This window comes from Mustela lutreola, chromosome 12 (assembly GCF_030435805.1).
Source record: "Mustela lutreola isolate mMusLut2 chromosome 12, mMusLut2.pri, whole genome shotgun sequence".
In the NCBI taxonomy this organism is placed as follows: domain Eukaryota; kingdom Metazoa; phylum Chordata; class Mammalia; order Carnivora; family Mustelidae; genus Mustela; species Mustela lutreola.
Window position 1 is genome coordinate 27837471 of NC_081301.1, and position 16894 is coordinate 27854364.

Genomic DNA, 16894 nt, shown 5'->3' on the forward strand with positions numbered 1-16894 from the left:
TAGACCCCCTCCTAGAACAAAGGAATGAGCAGGCATCATTTCCCTCTCCCACCTCTCAGTATAAACACAGGGACACTTGTGGGAACCAACCGAGCAGACACTTGCTACCTAACATTCTTACACCAAAACTCCAACTCCCATGCTCAGGTGGATTCCACCTTCCCAATCATTCTTGCCTCAGGCCCAGAATAGAAGGTTCCCAGCCCCAGAAGAACGGTCCAAAGCTCTGGCAACACTGTGTCTCCCGACGTGGGAATTTACAGGGCCTCAGTTCTACTGGCAACAGGTCTCATTTCACAAAAAGACCAGAGCACATCTAGTTAAAAATGCTCCACATTCAGGCCAGGGACTAAATACTGCCCAAAATAGGCAAAGAGAACCTCTGCAGACAACAGATTTGAAGGATAAAGAGGCCGGGACACAATGCAGACACTCCCAGAAACACTGGGTCCTAGAAAATAGGGGACACTATACTGCTGGGCACTATAGGGACTTCCTCTCCTTCGAGCCATTACCATCAAGAATAGGAGAGAACTTTCCTAACACAGAGAAACAGGAACAAACATCAACAAAATGAGAAGACAGAGAAATCTGTCCTAAAGAACTAGGCCATAGCCACAGATCCAAGCAAAATAAATGCAAGTAACATGAGTGAAAGAGAATTTATTTAATTTTAAAGATTTTATTTATTTTTGAGAAAAAGAGCAAGCATGTGAGTACACAAATAGAGGGGAGGGGCATAGGGAGAAGCAGACTCCCCCACTGAGCCCAATGCAGGGCTTGATCCCAGGATCCTGGGATCAAGACCTGAGCTGTAGACAGATGTTTAACCAGCTGAGCCACCCAGGTGCCCTGAAAGAGAATTTAAAGTAATGATCATAAATGTACTGCACTTGAAAAAAAAAAAGTGGAAGACATCAATGAGACCCTTAACACAGAAATAAAGAAAAAGAACCAATCAGAGATGAAAAGTGCAATAAATGAATTTACAAACACCCGTGATGCAACAGACAATAGGCTGGAAGAAGCAGAAAAGCAAATTAATGACCCAGAAGAGAGATAGAAAATAATCAATCTTAAAAGAGAAAAAAGAACTATGCAAAAAGAAAATAGATTTAGGGAACTCAATGACTTCCATCAAGTGTAGTAACATTCATATTGTAGGGATCCCAGAAGAATAAGAGAGAGAAAAAGGAGTAGAAAGTTTGAAGAAATAATACCTAAAAACTTTCCTAATCTGGGGAACGAAACAGATAACCAGACCCAGGAGACGAAGAACCTATCAGGGAAGACAGTAACCTATCAGGGAAATCACATAAGGCTATCAGCAGATTTTTCAGCAAAATCTTTGAAGGCCAGAAGGGAGTGGCATGAAATACTGAAAGTGAATGAGAAAAAGATGCTGCCAAGAATATTCTATCCAGTGAGGCTATCATTCAGAATAAAAGAAGAAACAGAAAAACAAAAATTAAAGCAGTTCATGGCCACTACACCAGACCTGCAAGAGACTGACTAGCAAGGAAAGACCAAAGTGACAGCAAGAAAGTGGGGAACACAGAAGTAATAAAAATATTTCTTGAAAAAAAAAAAAAAAAAACTCCCAAAACACAAGGATGTAAAATATCCAAATACCTAAATGTGGGGAGGAGAACAGTAAAACTGGGCTCAAACTTAAGCAAATTGTTTCCTAATATAGACTGCTACATACAAAAGATATTATACGCAAACCTAAAGATAGCCAAAAATTTAAAACCACTAAAAGAAATAAAAGGAAGAAAAAGGAATGCAAATAGTATCATTACAGAAAACCAGCATACATGAAAGAAAGAGGAGCAAGGACGAGAAAAACTTCAGAAACAAGTAAAATGGCAATAAACACATACCTATCAATAATTATTCTGAATGCCAGTGGACTAAACACCCCATTCAAAAGAAATAGGGTGACAGAATGCATTAAAAAGAAAAAAAATAAAATAAAGACCCATCTGTATGCCGCCTATGAGAGACATTTCAGACCTAAAGTCACCTGAAGTTGAAAGTGAGAGGATGAAGAAACATTTATCATACAAATGGATGTCAAAAGAAAGCTGGAATAGACAATATATATCAGACAAAACAGATTTTAGAACAAAGACTATAGTAAGAGACAAAGACACTATATAATAATAAAGGGGACTATCCAACAAAAGGACTGAACAACTGTAAATATTTACACACTCAACATGGGAGTACCCAAATATATTAAACAGTTAATAGCATAAATGAACTAATCAACAGTCATACAATAATAGTAGGGGACTTTAATACCCACTTACATCAGAGGAAAGATTGGTCAGAAAATCTACAAGGAAACAGTGGCTTTGAAAGATACACCGGAACAAATGGATTTAACAAATATATTCAGAACATTTCATCCAAAGTAGCAGAATACACATTCTATTCAGGTACACAGGGAAAATTCTCTAGAACAGATTACATATTACGCCACAAAAGAAGTCTCAACAAATTCAAAAAGACTGAAGTTTTACCATGCATCTTTTTGGACGACAACACTATGAAACTAGAAATCAAGCACAAGAAAAAAAATCCACAAAGAGGACAAATAAATGGAGGATAAAAACATGCTACTAAATAATGAATGGGTCAGCCAGAAAAAAATCAAAGAAATCCAAAGATACATAGAAGCAAATGAAAATGAAAACACAAGAGTCCAAAACTTTTAGTATAGAGCAAAAGCAGTTCTAAGAGTAAAGGTTATAAAGACGGAACTGTAAGACCTGAAACCATAAAATTCCTGGAAGACAGTACAGATAGTAATGTCACTGATACAGGTCATAGCAACATTTTTCTAGACACATCTCTCAAGGCAAGGGAAATAGAAGCAAAAATAAACATTTGGGACTAAATGAAAATAAAAAGCTTCCACACAGCAAATAAACAATGAACAACACTAAAAGCCTACAGAATGGGAGAAGATATTTGCACCTGACATATCTGATAAAGGATTAGTATCCAAAATATATAAAAAACTAATAAAACTCAACATCCCAAACCCAAAAAATCCAATTAAAAATGAGCAGAAGACATGAAGAGACATTTTCCAAATAAGAAATACAGATGACCAATAGACAAACGAAAAGATGCGCAACATACTCCACAAGGAAAGGCAAATCAAAACTACGAGGTATAACCTCATATCTGTGAGAATGACTAAAATGAAAAACCTAAGAGACAAGTGTGGCAGAGGATGTAAAGAAACAGGAATCTTTTTGCACTGTTGGTGGGAATGCAGACCAGTGCAACCCCTGTGGAAAACAGTATGGAGGTTCCTCAAAAGGTTAGAAATGGAACCACCCTATGATCTATCAATTACACCATTGGATATTTACACAAAAAATACAAAAACACTAATTCAAAGGGATACAGGCACCCTTATGTCTACTGCAGCATTATTTACAATATCCAAATTATGGAACCAGCCCACTTCTCCATTAACTGAAGAATGGCTAAAGAAGAGCTGGTGTATGTATGTGTGCATACATATACACACATACACACACAATGGAATATTATTCAGCTATAAGAAAGAAGGAAATCTTGCCATTTGCAAAGACATGGAGAGAACTAGGAAATATAAAGCTAAGTGACATAAGTCAGTAAGAGAAATACCATATGCTTTCGCTCATATGTGTAATTTAAGAAACAAAGGAGAGAGAGAGAGATAAGCTGAGAAAGGCTCTAAACTATAGCGAACAAACTGATGTTACCAGATAGAGGGTTGGTAAGGCGACCGGTGAAATGCATTACAGGGATTAAGGAGAGTAGTTGTCAGGATGAGCACCAGGTATTGCATGAAATTGTTGAATCAAAAAATTGTACATCTGAAATTAATATATCATTGTATTTTAACTATACTGGAATTAAAATTTACTATAAATAAAATTAAATAAAAAAGAAAAATACAATCAATATTACATGATTCTTTTTACTTTTTTGTTTTATTATTTATTTAAATTCAGTTTAACTTACATATACTGTATTATTAGTTTCAGAGGTAGAATCTATAGTAATTTCACCAGTTGCATATAACACCCAGTGCTCATTCCATCAAGTGCCTCCTTAATGCCCATCACCCAGTTATTCCAACAACCCCACTTTCCCTCCAGCAAACCCCATTTCTTCCTAGGGTTAAGTCTCTTATGGTTTGCCTTCCTCTAGTTCCCTTATTTTTCCTTCCCTTCCCTTATGTTCATTGGTTTCTTAAATTCCACGAGTGAAATTATAATTTTCATCTTTCTCTGGCTTATTTTGCTCTACATAATAATTTCTAGTTCTATGTCATCGCAAATGGCAAGATTTCATTCTTTTTGGTAGCTGAGTAATAGTCGCATGTGTGTGTGCACGTGCACGTACATACACATATATCGCATCTTTATCCATTCATCTGTCGATGGACATCTGGGGTCTTTCCATAGTTTGGCTACTGTGGACATTGCAGCTATAAACGTTGGGGTGCATGTGCTCCTTCAGATCACTCTGTTTGTATCTTTGAGGTAAATAACCCAGTAGTGCAATTGCTGGTTCACAGGATAGCTCTATTTTTAAATTTTTGAGGAACCTCCATACTATTTTCCAGAGTAGCTGCACCAGTTTGCATTCCCAATAGTATAAGACAGTTACCCTTTTCCCACATCCTTGCCAACATCTGTTATTTCCTGAGTTGTTAAGCATAGCCATTCTGACCAGTGTGAGGTGGTATATCATTTAGTTTTGATTTTATTGCCCTGATCCAAGTGATGTAGAGAATTTTTTCTTTCATTTGTCTCTTGTCCATTTTTATGTCGTCTTTGGAGAAATGTCTGTTCATTACTTCTGCCTGCTTCTTGACTGGATTTTTTGGGTTTTTTTCAGTGTTGAGTTTAATAAATTCTTTATAGGTTTTTGGATACTAGCCCTTTATCTGATAAGACATTTGCAAATATCTTCTCCCATTCTGTACGTTGCCTTTTAGTTTTGTTGACTGTTTCCTTTGCTGTGTAAAGGCTTTTTATCATGATGAAGTCCCAATAGTTCATTTTTGCTTGTTTCCCTTGCCTTTGGAAATGTGTTTTGGAAGTTGTTGCTGTGGCTAAGGTCAAAGAGGTTGCTGCCTGTGTTTTCCTCTAGGATTTTGATGGAGTCCTGTCTCACATTTAGGTCTTTCAACCATGTAGATTTATTTTAGTGTATGGTACAAGAAAGTTCCAGTTCCCTTTTACTTTTAATACATGCAGTACATTAGAGTATTAATCTTATCTTCTAGGCTTTTCCTTTCGTTGCTGTTTGTCTCGTATCTTGTTTATCTTTCTAGTTATTTATTACCTTTTTTCATCATTTAAGCCCAAATGTAAAGCCCAAAAAACCCACAACCAACCCTAAAAATAAATAAAAAGTCAACTCCATAAATCTTTTCAGAAAACAGTTCTTAAGCATATCAGTTTACTAGAGATATTTATATCACCAGTAAACTGATATGCTTAAGAAGTGTTTTCTGATTCTCCTTTTTACAATCTTACCTATCTCCTAGAACTACTGAACCATTCAATAAACTAATGGTATGGTTCCTGGCATATCCTAAGTTCTCAATAAACATACAGTAGAAAGAATATTTAGTAGCAGTTCAACATTAGCTCTGAAGTCCAACTCTGAGTTAAAATACTAGTTCTAACACTATTTGCTATTAAATGAATTACTAAATTTCTTCTAATTTCAATTTCATTCCCTAAAAGAACGGGAAAAGTAATAAAACTACCTTTATGGAAGAGTTGTAAGGAAGGAACGAGGAAAAAAAAAAAGCAAATATGTATAGCACCTGACATAGAATGAATTAAACATTACCAATTTTTATTCTGTGTAAATAAATAAAAAAGCAACCTACCTCCACTCAATGTACCATGAGGATCAAATATTTCACCCCCAAGAGTTACAGTTCTAGTCATTATCCTTTTATCAAAGGCCACTTTTTTTGCATTATCCATATTATTACAAACAAACGTTGTTCCAAAGACAAATTCCATTGCTTTCTGAAGTTCTGGCTTGTATTCAACCAGGGAAAGAGCCACATGAACATTGTTAGGACCAACCTGTGGGAAAACAACAGATATGTCACAGTACATACTACCCCTTTCCTTTCAAATATTATTTTACAAAACAGAACTAGAAATTTAAGTACCTCTCACCTAGCACTACAGCTCCTTCTGAACTTTCTAAAATACTATGGAAAACTCAAGAGTTTTAGGAAAAAATTCAAGTTTAAACATTGAAACTTCTATGGCTAAGTAAAATGTTTAGAGCACTAGGCATTATGACAGTGTCTATCAAGCAAGAGCCACTACCAAGTTTCTAAATCCAAAATGACTATTTGGACACATTCTCTTAGTTAAAATATAGCAATTGCTAGATCAACACTATTATATAAAATGTTTTATTTCAAGTATTAATTTATTTACTCTGTAGTGAATACTTTTTCACTCAAATTAAACATGCTATGGCAGCCACCTGTCAGTTACAGAAAAACACAACTAACAATTTTAAGGGCAAAAAAAATTTTAAATCCCTCAGTGTTTTATTTTGATCCAACTGCCTCTTCTCAACCTTTGTTGATGTGTACTTCTGCTCATCTTTTTAAAACAACTAAACATACTTTAAGGAGCTTAGTAGCAGCAAGATAAATCAAAATGAAAGCAGCTCTGTATAACAAATGTTCAGCACTGCCCTCTGACACAGCAGCAGCCATTAAAAAGATTTGGCTAAGGGACCTGGGTAGAAGTATTTTTGCTGCTACTTGAAACCACAATTTACTTCTTACACTGGGACTTGTCTAAAAGCTGAAGTAATTTCCAAAACCTTCCAGACCCAATGGTGATTTTTCAAAGTAAGCAAAGCACTAACCAGAAACACCACCTTTCAATTACTCCGCACTCATTTTCCTTCTGCTGAGAGTATACAGGTCAATACAACCGCATTTCGAAATAATTCATTAAAGACTTCTCAATATCAGCAAGAACACTGAGTATCCACTTTGTAGTTTAATTATACATGCATTTCTAGGTTTCACAGAACTGTCCTTTCAACTGATGCACTTGGAATGCCTGCTCAATAACAAACTGGTAATACTGCTGAACATTAGGGCTGGCATCATGCTATTACCCAATGTTACACAACTATAATTGCCTATTAAATGTACTGCCTTGTATTCCTTTGGGGTTTGTTTTTATTTTTTATTTTTTTACTAATAACTATATCACTTTAGATCCACCTCAGCAGCTGAATGGGTATCCGGGTCCCCTGCTTTTCATGTTCAGAGGCAACCTACAGAAACTCTAATAGAGAAGCATCTCTTTAAGACTGATACAGAACTCCCATAACAGTTGTCACTATGGGCAGTTTAACAGTGGCTAGCATGAAAAAAAAAAAAAAAAAAAAAAAACTAAAGAAATCTGGTATTTATAAGCTCTGTAATTCTAGTAATTCAGAGATTGGAAATTTCCTACTTGCATATGATAATCATATGACCTGACTGAAGGTTTAAAGACATTTTAACACTGTGACTTTGAAATACCAAAGGTAGTTTTAGTTTTGCACCATTTCTATTCTCCTTCCATCTGTTTTCATAAAAGCCAACATTTTTTTTGTAGCTTAAATGTGTAACAAAATTTTGTAGTTCTACATATGATTATGTCCAAATTAATGTCCTCTAACTAAAACAAAGCAAAACAAAAAAAAGTAAGGTGTAGATAAATCATATAAAGACAACTTACGAGATTCTGAGCGACCCTCAGAGTTTCTGGAGCAATACATCTGGCTGAAATTTTATTGAGTGGAATTATAGTGTATCGACGTTTCAATTCCCCCTTTTCTAGTAACTTTTTTCCAGTAACCTAAAAAATTGTGCATTTGAAATAAGTAAATAAAATATTAATGACAAAAAACAATCAGAGGTAAAGAGTACAACTTTAGGAATCCTCAACTGTTTAGTGCCTAGTATCCTGAACAATGGAAAGTCTAAAACTTGATAATATATGTTCTGGATTCCTGAGTTAGCACGAGACTTCTTTGGGAATACAGTTAATCAAATATGATATAATCAATAATATAATAAAAAGTCATTAACTGAAGAGCTATACCTGTAAAGATAAGCAACTTTAGGAATAGCTTAAAACATCAAGAAAGTACTCAATCCTAGCAGTTCATGGTTTTTCCAGCTAAGGAGGAATTATAAACTTTAATTAGAATTAATTTACCTCTGTGTCCACTACAACATTGTAGAGCCGTTCCCCGGCCACCAATTCTAAAGCTGTGGTTGTAGAAGTATCTTTCACACTAATCAGAGAAGCTACAAGTCCTTTCACGCAATTTCTATTCCAGTTCTTCTCTGGATCCCTAAAATAGAACAGTTGACAAAAATTAATCTGAAAAAATAAAACAGAAAAAGTTGTATTTTACTAGTCCAGAGCTCTTCCTAACAACGCATTAAAAGAGAAACATATACACTTTTAAGAAAAACAAAAATTTAATGTTCAGATGACTACCCAACTATTGTTTTAAATCAATCAAAAGATCTTTCAGTATATATTATTTTCAGTGAAACAAAAATAACTGATGTAATTTTTTAAAAAAGATTTATTTCAGAGAGAAGGAAAGGGAACACAAACAGGGTAACAGGGTCAGAATCAGGGAGAGAGAGAAGCAGAGGGGAAGGAGACTCGCTGCTGAGTGCAGAGCCCCACACAGGGCTCAATCTCAGAAGCCCAAGATCATGACCTGAGCTGAAACCAAGAGTCAGACCCTCAACCAACTGAGCCACCCAGGTACCCGAGGCTATAATCTTTAATACATATATTACTCTAAGTATTCCATGAAAAAAAAAAAAAATGTAAATCTGAAAACTGTAAAATGTTAATGTAGCTATTTAAAGAAACTTTGGACTGAGATTCAATTTCCCTCATTTTGGTCTTAAGAATTCCCCCTGCCAACACTTGAAACATTTCAATAAACATTTAAGAAAAAAACTACCAATTAAGGAAAAGCAGCTGACAATATTTTTCATACAAAAATCTTAATGTTAACAAAATTTTCAGATTGTCTTCCTGCTTAAATGAAAATGTATCCTAGTTAACATTTCAGTAAGTGTTTGGGGGAAAAAATACCAATTAAGGAAAAGTAGCTTATAATACTTTTCATACAGAAATCTTGATGTTAATGAAATTTTCAGACTGTCTTCCAGTTTAAATAAGAATGTTATCTTGGCTATTACCATGTTAAAATTAAGGTTTAAATCTCTTACCTGTAGGCAAATTGAATATTAGGAAATCTGGCTAAGAGAGCTTCATATGTTTCTTTCAGTCTACTGATATCACGAGATAGCTGCCTGCGCTTTTCCAAAAGTCCTTCCTCCTTGTTTTCTGGATAGTAAATCACAGGTAAATTGAAACAGAGTTTTAAAAATGCAAATATTATAGTTTTAAAGAAGCTATCAGTAACCTCTAAAAAGCATTCCTAGAAGCAAAACACAAATTTCTGGCATTAAATAAAAAGCAAACTTAACATGAAAGATCAAGTAGACACTAAAACCAACAAATAACACATTTCCATTCCAAAAACAATATATAAACTGAGTAATGATGAATGTGGAAATAAATATACAAAGGACATTTTGGGAGTTTTCAAGTGGCACTTTGGTGACCGAAGCAGGAAACGGTCAATAGTGAGTTTTCAAAAATTCAAAGAGCTGGGACATGGGAAAGGAGGAGAATCTTAACCTCACCATGTCCCATGGATTCAACTAGATTACACCTACATCAGTGTAAGTAACCCTGAAAATGGCCCAAAGATTGGCAGAACACTCTCCACAGCTAAATGTAGAGAAGAGACCACATCAATGAGGATAGGAAGGATAGAGATACAGTCACGAGCCAAGCAGACCTGTGGGATTGTGAATGGGGGGGGGAGGGCCACCAAGGACACAGATAGGAGAGAGAAATGAGCTGTAGTCACACCAAGCACTCCAAACACAGGAAACCGCAAGGGGAAGACAAATCCCCATTGAGGAGCAATCGGTTAAGTGTCTCCCTTTGGCTCAGGTCATGATCCCAGGGTCCTGGGACTGAGCCCCACAGTGAGCTAGCAGCTCGGTGGAGAGTTTGCTCCTCCCTCTGCCTTTTTGTGCTCTCTCTTGCACATGCTCTTGCTCTCAAATAAATAAATAATATCTTAAAAAACAAACCAAAAAATTTTTGCCTTAGAAAACCAGAGGGGCAAAAAAAAGAAAAAAAGAAAAGAAAAGAAAAGAAAACCAGCGGGGTATAATTTTGCACATTCTCATGATCTGCAGGGCCTAAAACCTGGAACTTTAAAACTCAGCAGGTTCAGCTCTAAGAGAGCCAAGAGGGTGAGAGCAGACAGACTCCCAATCCTTAAAGAGATAGCATGACAAACAGCCCCACAGAGACACAGCATAAAAGCAGCAGTTTGAAAAACTGCCTGTAGTATTCTGGTGGGAGATTTGTTTACCAATTTCAGAGCATGTGCTGGAGGGGCAGGGATCCTTGGGAGCCTTCTCTGGGAACTAAACAGCTGGCAGGACTATTTCCATCCTCTGTCCCCATCCTAGACACACAGACAGTTGCAGGATCCAGCACAGCTCTCCACCTAGCCTGCTAACAGTGTATCTCACCCAAGTTCTGCAGACATGTCCCTTCCCACAACGGACCTGTACAAACCTTGATAAAACTGCTGCCCCACTCTACTTTCTCCTGCGGACCTGCCCCCTCCAATACACTCTGAGTCAGAGCCCATCCAAAGCAGTACCACCAGCCAGGCATGGTACAAGCAGCCCCTACAGGGACCAGCACCACTCAAAAATAAACTCCCTACATTGCAGAGAGGGGAAGATAACTATATACACCAGTCCCATTGTGGCCTCAGCAGGAGGCTGGGGTCAGATCTCTGTTCTGACTGTAAGCCTCACCCACCAAGGAGTTTCTCAGGGGAAAACAATAGTTCTGTGCTACCACAGCCTTGGCAAATACCTGGTCTGATTCAACTCAAGCCCAAGGCAGCCCCAGACTGGCCCACTAACAATACAGGGTCCAAACCCTGTCCTTGACCAGCAAAGAGAGACATTCCAGATGACTAGACTGAAGGCAAAAGCAGCTTAGCCACAATAGTAGGGGACATGCATCACGTAGGAGATATCACAAAATCATCAGGCTCTGGTGAACAGGGGACACTGTACTGCAGGGCACTACAGGATCTCTTCTTCAAGAAGATCATGACTTTGAAGAGCAGGAGACGCAGCTAATGTTCTTTAACACACAGAAACAGACACAAAGAGACAAAATGAGGAGACACAGGGATATCCCAAAGGAAAGAGGAAAAACCATAGCAAGAGAGCTAAATGAAACAGAGAGCAGTAATAGGCCTGATAAAAAATTTAGAAGTAACGATCATAAAGATACTCACTGGACTTGGAAAAAAGTCAACTTCAGTAAGACCCTTAACAAAGAGACAGAAAACATAAAGAACCAATCAGAGATGAAGATCTCAAGGACTGAAACAAAAAATACATAAAATGGAACAAACAGTAGACTAGAAGTAGAAGAACAGATCCCCAACCTGGAGGACAGTAACAGAAGGAAGGCAATCGAGCTGAACAGGTGATAGAAAAAATAACAAAAAATGAGAAAAGACTTAGGGAACTCAGCAATAGTATTAACTTTCCCATTATAGAGATTCCAGAAGAAGAAAAAGAAAAGGGGGCAGAAAATTAGAATAGCTGAAAACATCCTGATTCTAGGGAAGGAAACAAATCTCAATCCAGAAGGGAAAGAGAGCCCCAACAAAAGCAAATAAGGGGGTCCAAACCAAAACACATAGTAATTAAAACAGCAAAAAGTACGGATAAAGAGAATTTTAAAAGCATCAAGGGAAAACAGTTACAATATCAGTTGAGTTTTCAGTGCAAACCTTGCAAGCCAGAAGGGAGGGGGAAAAAAATAACACCAAAAACCTGTATGGCATGCTATATTCAAGTGCTGAAAGAAAAAAAAACCTATAGGCAAGAGTATTCTATCCAGCAAGGCCATCATTCTTTTCAAGGGCACATGGAACATTTTAAAGAATAGTTCACATATTGGGCCACAAAAGTCTCAACAAATTCATACCATATGTCTTTTCTAACCACAATATTCAGAAACTTGAAATCAGCCACAAAAAAAAAATCTGTAAAGAGCATAAACAGATGAAAGATGGACATTGGGGAGGGTATATGCTATGGTGAATGCTGTGAATTTTATAAGACTGATAATTCACAGACCTATACCCCGGAAACAAATAATACATTATATGTTAGTGTTAAGAAAAATGCTACTGGGGCACCTGGGTGGCTCAGTCATTAAGCATCTGCCTTTAGCTCAGGTCATGGTCCTGAGGGTCCTGGGATCGAGCCCCACATCAGGCTCCCTGCTCAGCAGGAAGCCTGCTTTCCCTCTCCTAGTCCTCCTAGTTGTGTTCCCTCTCTTGCTGTGTCTCTATCAAATAAATAAAATCTTCAAAAAAAAAAAAAATTGCTACTGAAGAATGAATGGGTCAACAAAGAAAAAAAAAAAAAGGGAAAATGAAAACACAATGGTGCAGTAAGCTGTTCTAAGAGGGAAGTTTATAGCCATACAGGCCCACTTCAAAAAGCAAGAAATAACTCAAACATCCTAACATTATACCTAAAGGAGCTAGAAAAAGAAAAAAAACAAAACAAAAGCAGAAAGAAATAATATAGAGTAGAAACAAATGAAACAGAAACTAAAAGAACACAACAAATATAAAAGAAACTAGGAGTTGGTTTTTCAAAAAGATCAACAAAATTGGTAAACCTTTAGCCAGACTCAGTAAGAAAATAAAGAGGACTCAAATAAATGAAATCAGAAATGAGAAGAAATAACAACCAACACCACAGAAATACAAACAACTGTAAGACAGTATTATGAAGAAATATATACCAACAAAGTGCACAACCTAGAATGGAGAAATTCCTAGAAACATATAACCTAACAAAAATATATTTCTTCCTGTTTCAGTTTAACAAACTACCAGAAATGAAACTGAATCAATAATATATAAAGTCAAAAAAGCCAAAGTCCAAGACCAGATGGTTTCACAGCCAAATTCTACTAAACATTAAACAGTTAATACCTATTCTTCTCTAACTATTCCAAAAACACAGAAAAGGAAGAAGAACTTCCAAATTTATTCTATGAACCCAGCACTATACTGATTAAAAGACAAAAACAAAACAAAACAGATAAAGACTCTAAAAAAAGACTACAGGCAGAATCTTTGATGAATATAAATGCAAAAATCCTCAACAAAATATTAGCAAACCAAATTCAACAATACATTAAAAGAAATCATTCACCACAATCAAGTGTGACTTACTCGTGGGTTGCAAAACAAAGGTGGTTAAATATTCACAAATCAGTCAACGTGATATATCACATTAACAAAGTAAGGGATAAAAACCACACAATCATTTCAATAGACAGAAAAAAAGCATTTGATAAAGTACACCTTTCATGATAAAAGCCCTCAACAAGCTAGGTTTAGAGGATATATAACTTAACTTAATAAAGGCCCTATATGAATAACCCACAGCTAACATACTCACTGGAGAAAAACAGAGCTTTTCCCCTATGATCAGGAACAAGACAAGGATGTTCACTCTCACCAGCTGTGTCCAACATGATACTAAAGTTCTAGCCACAGCAATCAGCCAACAAAAAGAAATAAAAGGCATCCAGATTGGTAATGAGGAAGTAAAACTTTCACAATTTCCAGATGACATGACATATATAAAAAAGTCAAAAGATGCACCAAAAAACCGCTAGAAGTGATAAATGAATTCAGTGTAGGTGCAGGATACAAAATAAACATACAGAAATCTGTTGCCTTCTATACACCAATACTCAAACAGCAGAAAGGTCTATACACCAATGATGAAACAGCAGAAAGAAAAATTAAGAAACTACTCCTACTTAAAATTGCAGAAAAATAATAAAATACCTAGAAATAAACTTAACCAAGGGGGTAAGAAACTTGTACTCTGAAAACTATAAAACACTGATGAATAAAATCTTAGACAACAATGGAAGATACTCCCAGTTCATGGATTGGAAGAACAAGTAGTGTTAAACTCTCCATACTACCTAAAGCAACCTATAGATTTAATGCAATCTCTATCAAAATACCAGTACAATTTTTCACAGAACTATAACAATCCCAAAATTTGCATGGAACCACAAAAGACCCTGAAGAGCCAAAGCAATCTTGAAAAGGAACAAAGCTGGAGGTATCATGATCCTACATTTCAAGATACATTATAAAGTTGCAGTAACCAAAACAGTATGATATAGGCACAGAAGTAGACACATAGGTCAATGGAACAGAGCACCCCAAAACAGACCTATGATTATACGGTCAATGAATCTTTCACCAAGCAGAAAGAATATACAATAGGAAAAAGTCTCTTCAACAATTGGTGTTGGGAAACTGGACAGCTCCATGCAAAGGAATGAAACTGGACACTTTCTTATACCATACACAAAAATAAACTCAAAAGGAATTAAGGACCTAAACATGAAACTTGAAACCATAAAAATCCTAGAAAAATACACAGGCAATAAATTCTCTGACATCAGCAATACCAACATTTTTCTAGATAGATCTAAGGCATGGGAAGCAAAAGCAGAAACAAACTATTGGGACTATGTCAAAATAAAAAGCTTCTGCACAGCAAAGGAAACAACCAACAAAATTAAGACAAAATGGGAAAAGATACTTGCAAATGACATATTCGTTAAGGGTTAGTATCCAAAATACACAAAGAACCTGTACAACTGAACACTAAAAAGAAACAAATAATCCAATTAAAAATGGGCATAGGACGTGAACAGACATTTCTGCAAAAACATAGAGATGGCCAACAGACACATGAAAAGATGCTCAACATCACTAATCACTAGGGAAATGCAAATCCAGACCACAGTGAGATATTACTTCATACCTGTCAGAAGAGCTATAATCAAAAACACAAGAGACAACAAGTGTTGGCAAGGGTATGGAGAAAAAGGAACCCTGTGCACTGTTGGTGCGAAGGCAAACTGGGGTAACCACCATGGAGAGAACAGTATGGAGTTTCCTCAAAAAATTAAAAATATGATTACCACATAATCCAGTAATTCCAATACTGGGTATTTACCAAAAAAAATGAGAACACTAATTTCAAAAAATACACACCCCTATGTTTATTGCAGTATTATTTGCAATAGCCAAAGTATGGAAGCAGCCCATATATCTATCAATAGATGAATGGATAAAGATGTGGTATAGATATACAAGGAATATTACTCAGCCACAAAAAAGAATGAAATCTTGCCTCTGCAACATAGATAGATCTAGTGAGTATAACACTAAGTTAAATAAGTCAGTCAGAAAAAGACAATTATCACATGATTTCAGTCATGTGGAATTTACGAAGCAAAAGCAAATAAGTAAAAAAAGAGCTAAACCAGAAAACCAATCTTAAACTATAGTTAACAAATTGATAGGCAAGGTGGTAGGGGGATGGGTAAAATGAAACAGGTGAAGTAGCTTAAAAGTACACTTATCATGATAAGCACAGAGTAATGTACACAATTGCTGAATCACTATACTGTACATCTGAAACTAAAACAACACTGTGTCTTAACAATATTGGGATTAAAACAAAAACAAAAAAACAATAGCTGTTTCATACTTAGTTGACCCTTAAATAATGGAGTGGGTGGTGGGAGCGGATGGGGTGAGGTTGGGGCACTGACACTCCTGCCCCACAGTTCTAAATCCATGATTAACGTTTGTTTTTTGTTTGTTTTTAAGTAACCTCCATGCCCAATATAGGGTCTGAACTCAAGACCCTGAGATCAAGAGTTTTATGCTCTACCCACTGAACCAGACACCCCTAAATCTGTGTTTAACTTTTGACCCTCAAACTTAATAGCCAAATGTTGACAAGAAGCTTTATGGAGAAGATAAATGGTTAACACATATTTCATATTTTGTATGTTTTATGTATTATACATTGTGTTCTTACAATTAAGGAAGCTAAAGAAAATCGTGAGAAAATATATTTATGGTACTAAATTATTTTTATCAAAACAAAAAGAGCCTCAAGTAAGTGGACCCATAAGCAGTTCAAGCTTACGTTTAGGGGTCAACTGTACTTATAAAGATTTCTTACACAAACACCCATTAACTGAGTAAAAAAAAAAATTTCCTATTTGCTATTTCCTTAATTTAGTTTCTATCATCAAGTGTTTAAATGCAAACCTTCATAATTTAGCTTTTTCATTTCAGCTTCAAGTTTTTCTTTAAGTTTCTTCACAGCCTCTAAAGCTTCTTGATCCTTCCTGTAGCCACTATCCATCTTCTTAACTTCAGCCTGTTTAGTCTTTAATTCTTGTTGGGCATGTTTCAACTTCATCTGAGCCTGTTATTGAAAATTTAATAGACTATGTGAGGCAGACAGTACTAATTAAGTGGCCATAGATGCAGATTGATTTAGGAAACATCAGCCTTGAAAATGTAACTGTTAGGTCACTTACATTAATATCTCAAGAGATGAATCATTTCCCAGTATTTTCTCAGAAAACTATTCAGAGTCTAAACAAATATTTGCTTAACATAAATCAAGTAATTTGTAATTTAAGTCCATGTTTTAAATACTTATAAAAGATGATATTACTGAGTTCAAAAGTTGTATCAAAGAATAACTGTCATTAGATGGTTCAATTAAAAACACAATAGTAAGCTAGTAATCAGAACT

The 16894-nt window shown here is 36.0% G+C and overlaps 1 protein-coding gene across 3 annotated transcripts in view; it reads right to left on the bottom strand.

The window, feature by feature from the left end:
• The window catches only part of SMC2 (structural maintenance of chromosomes 2), a 61354-nt gene that overhangs the window by 30199 nt on the left and 14261 nt on the right, over positions 1-16894 (bottom strand). For all 3 annotated transcript variants that reach the window (XM_059142206.1, XM_059142205.1, XM_059142208.1), the window contains 5 exons: positions 16399-16558; positions 9326-9443; positions 8283-8421; positions 7800-7919; positions 5918-6122 (listed from right to left, as the gene is read on the bottom strand). In XM_059142206.1, the coding sequence (XP_058998189.1) occupies positions 5918-6122; positions 7800-7919; positions 8283-8421; positions 9326-9443; positions 16399-16558 (742 nt within the window). The remainder of the gene's footprint in view (positions 1-5917; positions 6123-7799; positions 7920-8282; positions 8422-9325; positions 9444-16398; positions 16559-16894) is intronic.